At 42.5% G+C, this 7461-nt stretch overlaps 1 protein-coding gene across 1 annotated transcript in view; it reads left to right on the plus strand.

Annotated features, from left to right (window-relative positions):
- The first annotated feature begins 5003 nt into the window (after window positions 1–5003).
- Window positions 5004–7461, plus strand: part of LOC143294001 (uncharacterized) — a 2783-nt gene continuing 325 nt past the window's right edge. The window contains exons 1-3 of the mRNA XM_076605395.1: window positions 5004–5153; window positions 5635–5768; window positions 6543–7461. The exon at window positions 6543–7461 is cut by the window's right edge and continues 325 nt beyond it. Coding sequence (XP_076461510.1) covers window positions 5004–5153; window positions 5635–5768; window positions 6543–7461 — 1203 coding nt within the window. The remainder of the gene's footprint in view (window positions 5154–5634; window positions 5769–6542) is intronic.

A 7461-nucleotide genomic window follows, 5' to 3' on the forward strand; every position in this document is an offset into this window, starting at 1 on the left:
ATATGGGGCATTTACCATCTACTGATGCACCTGTAACGAACCACATTTGTCTGTAGTTGGTTCTGGTGCTCTTGTTCCGAATCTTGCCAACAAATTTCGGTGACATTTTTGTGTCACTACTGTCAAAGAACTGTGAATGTAACCAGGAAACGAAAGCATTGCAAACAATTACAAGGACTGGCGAAATATTTTCTCGTTTATTGAAGAGAAACCAGAAAAAGAATATTCCATTTTGTCTAATATTCCAAGCATGATATCATCATCTTAGATGAATAGATATAAAACAAGGACTGGCAAGTCATCTAGAGTGTTCTACAAAAATACTTCTGTAATTTTTTTAAATTATATTTAAAGGCAGGTCTTGTCAAGTGGGACGAGACCATGAATAGTAGTGATCTGGCATTCCACTTTAACTCACTCAGTACGGCCAGTCCTTTCTTCTCCTCTACACAGACCCCTCGGATGTCCAGTGGGTGTCTGAATGACCCAACCTTTAGCTTCCGTCGTCAGAATTGTGGTATTCTCTGTCAGCATTCACCTCTTCAGTATAAGAGCCTTCCGCTTGCAATATTTTGATGATGGTAACTGGGGTGAAACGCTGTTAACGTCGTCCCTTTCGCCGTTCGTATGGAGAGAGTTAAAACACATTAGAGCCAAAGAATTTATACCAGTGGTTCCAAATTAGAATATGATGTAGCATCATGGTAACGAACAATACTCTAAAGAAAATAAATATTTCGCGTACAGACATGTGCACTTTATGTGAGAAGGGAAAAAATTAAGTGTACCATTAATAATGGATTTGTCTCAACGATTTCGGAATGATAGAGATATTCATTCATGACAATTGTACAATCTGCGCCAGACCGACTAAATACAGAATTAATTTTGTTTGGAAATAACGAACATATAAAAACAGATGATTCTTCTTTTGAAATCTAATTATCTTCTTTGTCTGAAATTTTGGGTTGTAGTTGCTGTTTTGTTTTGTTTTGTTTTTGTTTGTTTTTTTAAATAAATTTGATAAAGCATACCCAACCACAGATATTTTTAGGACCTCAACAAAAGGTATAAAATAAAAGTTACGAATATTTCCTGGAGTCAGAACAATCACAACAATCGAATGCGACTTAATGGGTGAACAGTGTGGACGTTCAGAGCAGGAAAAGAAACGGACAGACAGAGACAGAGAGAGGGAGAGAGGGGTCAAAAGGGAAATGAAAAAAAGCAGAGATACAGAAAGGGAGAGAAAATGAAAGAGACATATGGACAGATTTACAACACACACACACACACACACACACACACACACACACACACACACAGAGAGAGAGAGAGAGAGAGAGAGAGAGAGAGAGAGAGAGATTAAAAGGAAGGGGAAAAGAGGAAGGGGAGAGGAGACAAACAGACAGACAGAGACTTTAGAAGGAAACGAAGAAAAACAGAGAAAGAGAGAGATAGAGATTAAAAGGAAGGGGGAAAGAGACAGACAGACAGAGACGTTAGAAGGAAACGAAGAAAAACAGAGAGAGAGAGAGAGAGGCATAAACAGACCAAGTTCAAAAAGAAGAACACAACATTAAAGCCACAAAGAAACTAAAGACAAATGGAAGAAGAAACGCATGCCAGAAAGAAAAGAAAACAAACAACAACAAAAAAGACATAAAGAAAGCAAACAGTATTCCAGTGCAAAATGAAATATTCTTTTCATCCGAACAGCAGCACACATCTCAGTCGAGGGGAGGATGCAATGGGGTGGAGGAGAGGTTCTTGCTTTTATATTTATTCCCTCTTGTCTCCTGACTGAAACTTCTCGCAAGTTTCTGGTGGCCACTGCGCTGAGGAGAGAAAGCAAATCGACTTCTGATGTATTTTTCATCTTTGCTCATGATGCATTTTTCATCATCGCATATCTCCGTCGATGCCCAGTTTCAATTACGCACATAGCTCCACGGACGGAGCTTTTCACACAAGTTTATTCGTGCATGTCTTCGAGAGCCTCATACATATTCATGCAGGAGATTCTCGCCTCTGTGGATGATCCACTTGCGTTAGTCCCAGCGGTGTGTGTGTGTGTGTCTGTGTGTCTGTGTGTGTCTGTGTCTGTGTGTGTTTGTGTCTGTCTGCCTGTCTCTCTGTCTGTCTGTCAATACTTAGTTGTGCATGGTTTTGTTGGGTCTACTACAGCCTTTTTTTTTTGTATATATTCGAAAGATCCTCAGAGCTTCTCTGTATGTAGCTTCGCTGGATCTACTGAGCGTCTCTGTGTTCAGGTCAACGTGACCCATTGAGCTGTCTTTGTGCGGAAAGGTTTTATAGGAACTGCATAGCATTTTGAATGCAATCATGGGACCCGTAAATCTGATATCTTTGGAATACATACATATATCTAAATCCATCGTGTTTGTGTGTTTGTGTGTGTTTGTGTGTGTGTGTGTGTGTGTGTGTGTGTGTGTGTGTGTGTGTGATACGTATACATACATATAATTAAACATGCTAACACAGGAGAATCTGCAGTCTTTTGAACAGATTCATGGGTACCGACTTGACTTATTTGAATGTACGTTTACAGGATCCGCTCTGAACACGTATATATATATATATATATATATATATATATATATATATTATGTACATGTATGTATGTATGTATGTATAGTTTCATAGCGTCTCTTTTTTTCTATTTCTTTTTTCGCTTTTTTGTTTGTTTGTTTGGTTGGTTGGTTGGTTTTTGTTTGTTTTTTTGTTTGGTTGGTTGGTTTTGGGTTTTTTTGTTTGTTGTTGTTGTTGTTGTTTTGTTTTGTTTTTGTTCTTTGACTCACTTGAGAAAACCGGTGTTCGGTTGCCTGTGTGTGTGTGTGTCTGTGTCTGTGTGTCCGTGGTAAACTTTAACATTGCCATTTAATCTGGAAATACGTTGTCTGCCTATACCAATTTTGGCTTAAACATAATATGAAAAAAATCAGGTTGTAAGTCTCCCGAATTGAGCCGTATCTCCGAATAATTAACTATTTCGTTGATATACGTTCCGAAATTCGAAAATTCTATTAAAAAAACCGTTTCCCACTGAGTTGGGCCTGCTAGAAGGTAGGTTGTGCTCGAAGACAACGACCTCGTTTTTCTTGTTCTCAATTACAAGGGAAAAAAATAAAACTTCTGGACAGAACACATACAGTGATACTAACTACACCATCGACGTGTTTACTGCATATAAATATTCTTCAGTGGGCACTGAATTAACTGTAATGAACATAAAAGAAAAATTGAATCGATCGTTTCTTTCAGCCCATTGTGGACTGGTTCGTGAGTGCAGATCTAGAGTTGTATCATGTGTTGTGATTGGTTTGAAGCGATGGCAACGTCTCCTTTACCGCCGAAATAAAACAATAATCGAGATATAATAAAACACAAAAAAACACATTATTTATAAATGGTGTTATTTCGTCCACTACAATCACATCTATTTGTCGTACGAAGAAGAAAACGTTAATTTTGCTTTAAGTATTAAATTCAGTCAAATGACGTCAGATGCATTAGTCTTCTTGCTTCCGAACTGAACATACCTGTTTCGATCCCGCTCCCATGCGGTTTTGGTGGGGGTTGGGGGGGTGGAGGGGTATGGGGGGGGGGTGAATTTTTTTTCTTCCAAGCTTATTTCACATACCATATCTAATACAGAGCACTTTACAACGCTTTATATATATATATATATATATATATATATATATATATATATATCTTCTTGTTTTTTCTCCTCATGATTCCATTACTGTGCGATAAAGCGCGAAACACAAGTAACTCTTGAAGGCTTTGCCTCTTGTATTGTTTGTTGTTGTTGTTTTGTTTTTGTTTGTTTTTGTTGTTGTTGTTTTTATTGTTGTTGTTTGTTTTTGGTGGGGTTTTTTTGCTTTTGTTTTTTGTTTTGTTTTTTGTTTTTGTTTTGTTTTTTTCCCCCATCATCTGCACCGTTTCAATGGCATTATTCCCACGCCGCTCATTTAGATTCCTCCATACACGGCCACACCTGGGTTCGTCCGTCACAGATCCAGCGTCGGCAGTGCGCAGGGAACCATCGATGTTAGGTCGCTAGGAGGCCACACACCAGAGGAGACCCTGCACTGCTGCTGAGTCACTTCGGTGCTGTTCAGTGGTGCCTGTTCTGATTTAACGTACTTAGGACACCACCTACTAAACCCCCTACTGACGACAATAATAGCTTAGTCGCGGAGCCAGACTGAGTGAGCGTCCCCCCCAGAGTGGAGACCGCCACCACGACCCTCAAACAACAGCCCCTCATGAATCTGCCGACACTTACGACATTGACAGGACTCACCCCAAGCACGGAAGTGGAGGGGTATCGAAACTGAGGTCACCATGAGAGTAGGGCATGAAAGGCCACAGACTTTGAGATTGTTTTGTTTATACTGATGATGATGAAGAAGGAGGAGGATGACGATGACGATGATGATGTTGCTATGGAGGTCCATTTTGGTTTGGGACTGCGTGACAAGGCTGTACTCTACGCTTCCTGTCATAATGATATCCCGGCGTTAACCAGGCCCGAGAGATACAGACACTTGCAGTGTTGGTCAGGTAATGAGAGCAACACACCCAAAGACGCATCCTTGAAGTGGATGACACTCGACTGTGTGGTCCCACAAGCCCACAGCACACTCAACTCTGGGTAGGAGCCGGCCACGGGCCGAAAAACCCACCTCCGCTGGGATTCGAACCCGCGTCCTCCCAGCCGTCAGTCCGCGACGCTAACCACTTCGCCACGGCGGCTAGTTTATTTGTTTGTTTTTTGTTTTTGTTTTTTGCTGGGTTTTTTGTTTGTTTGTTTGTTTGTTTGTTTTTTGTTTTTGTTTTTGTTTTGTTTGTTTTTTGTTGTTTTTTTTTGCTAGCTCACTTCTTTTTAAAAGAAATTTTCATGAGCCCTGTCGCGTTCAACAACAGCAAATAACAGCGGTTTTTTCTTCGTTTTGTACTAGCCGAGGATGACCATGATTTCAGAGACGGAAAAGGAGGAGGAGGGAGAATGCATCAAAGTGAAGAAGCCGTCCACCAACGAGACGAAGGCTGTGGAGGAGGAAGTGAGAGAGCTGCAGGATCTGGCACGTACCTATCAGGAGCAGAGCAGGCTGAAGAAAAAGGTGATGCCATATATATATATATATATATATATATATATATGTATGTATGTATGTATGTATGTATGTATATTGCATAATCATGCAACTCACGTGCAATTAAAAAAAAAAAGACCCGAACGTTTTTTACATCTTTTCGCTTTGTTTCGTTTTTGTGTAACTCACGTGCAATTAAAAAAAAAAAAAAAAAAAAAAAAAGACCCGAACGTTTTTTACATCTTTTCGCTTTGTTTCGTTTTTGTGTAACTCACGTGCAATTAAAAAAAAAAAAGAAAAAAAAAAAGACCCGAACGTTTTTTACATCTTTTCCGTTTCGCTTTGTTTCGTTTTTGTGTTTTGTTGTTATGAGTACATTCTGTTTCTTCTTTCATTTCGTTTCGTTTCTTTTGTCATTCGTAACTTCCGTTTTGTTGTTGTTTCTTTTTGTCCTGCATAACTTTCGTTCCTTGTCGTCACCCGCATCCCATGGTGTGGCTGCTGACAGATCAGCACGCCCAACACGAGGCCGTCAGCCACCTACGTGGGGTCCATGGCTGTGGGCCTGGTGATGTCCGTCCTCGGGGTGATCGTGTGTCTTGACCTCCTCAGTCTTCACCGCTTCTTGGGAGACCTGCACAGGTTTGTCACCCGTGGGGTGCTTGGTTTTGAGGGTGTGTGTGTGTGTGTGTGGGGGGGGGGGGGGGGGGGGGGGGTCTGTTTTGGTTTGGTTTTGGGTGTGTGGTATGGTTTGGTTGGGGGTTTGGGTTTTTTTTGTTTTGTTTTTTTGTTGTTGTTTTTTTGGTTTGGTTCGGTTTGGTTTGGTTTTGGGTGTGGTTTTGTTTTGTTTTGTTTGGGTTTTGTTTGGTTTTGGGTTGGGTTGGGTTGGGTTGGGTTTGGTTTTGTTTGGTTGGGTTTGGTTTTGGGTTGGGTTTGGTTTGGTTTGGTTTGGTTTGGCTTGGTTTTGGGTTTTGGTTTGGTTTTGGGCCTGGTTTGGTTTGGTTTGCTTGGTTTGGGGTTTGGTTTGGTCTGGTTTTGGTTCTAGCTTGGTTTTGTTTGGTTTGGGGTCTGTTTATATTGGTTTGGTTTGCTTTGGCTTTGCTTGGTTTGGGGTTTGATTTGGTCTGGTCTGGTTTTGAGTCTGGACTGGTTTGGCTTCGTTTTCTTTTGAAGGGAGTGGGTTGGGTAAGGTGGTAGGTATCAACTCTCGAAAGGAATGATTTGATGTCAACCAATGCCAGTAATAATACTCTCTCTCTCTCTCAGTTCTGAGATTTTCTTTCTCAACCCCTTCTTCCTTTCGTCTCCTTCCTACACTCTTTATCCCCCTCCCCGTTCCGTCCTCGTCAACCTCTTAATGTGTACGTCACTGTCGGTCCACATACCCACCAGCCTCAACTCTTGTTGCACGTGCAGGCAGGGGGCCCCGTGCGGAAAGTGTGCCAAGCTGTGCAAGAAGAGACGACTACCCAGGAAAACCAAACGGGTACACTTCACTCAGTATCCGGCCTCCTTCGCGCACACGTCGCACACGAGGACACCCGTCTTCATCCACTCTAGGTTCCCACGCGATTTCACCCCTCGGAGTCTTTCGGAAGACCCTCGCGTGGAGAGCGTCTATGCCCAAGAGTCCAGAGAAACAAACACTCCAGACACACACGCATGGGGGACGCCCATGGAGAATACGCACCTCTCATACTCCCAAGCTCCCGGCGGTTCCGACGGAGCGAAGGACCAGGAAGAAATTGTGTGGATTGAAACCGCGGGACGACAGCAGATAAGATGCAACGGTTCGATTCCCCGACAGCCAGCGGATGCCGAGGGCTGTGCACAACACGAGCGGTCCAGGAACCTCGAGGAGGATCTGGTGGTTGTTGAGAGATACCCGGAACAACCTGAGCCTTCCGGTGACTTTCCTGAAGGCGGAGAACAACATTCGGATGGCGTGATGGACACCAGCGATAGCGGCTTCCAAGAAGACAGTCAACGTCTCGAGCAGCATGCGATGGATGACTTCATAAGACCAGAAAGCGTGCTGAACGATACTGAAGATCCTGATGGTGACACGATTCGTGAGGCTTCCTTGCATGGGAGCTCAAAGAACTGTGCCGAAATGCCAGGTTCGGGAATTCCGACACGTGAGTTAAACAGTGATTTGGAACAATACACACAGACGCAGTCGCAGGAATCATCATCTTCAACTGATCCGTCCACGAGATCCGGTGAACCGAACTGTGAAACGTTACGTATGTCTGACGTTGTTGTTAATGTTCCCGACAACTGTGACGTAAGCAACAGATGCTATGACAACATGAAAGATGTAAATGGACATTCC

The sequence above is a fragment of the Babylonia areolata genome, chromosome 19 (genome assembly GCF_041734735.1).
Source record: "Babylonia areolata isolate BAREFJ2019XMU chromosome 19, ASM4173473v1, whole genome shotgun sequence".
In the NCBI taxonomy this organism is placed as follows: Eukaryota; Metazoa; Mollusca; class Gastropoda; order Neogastropoda; family Buccinidae; genus Babylonia; species Babylonia areolata.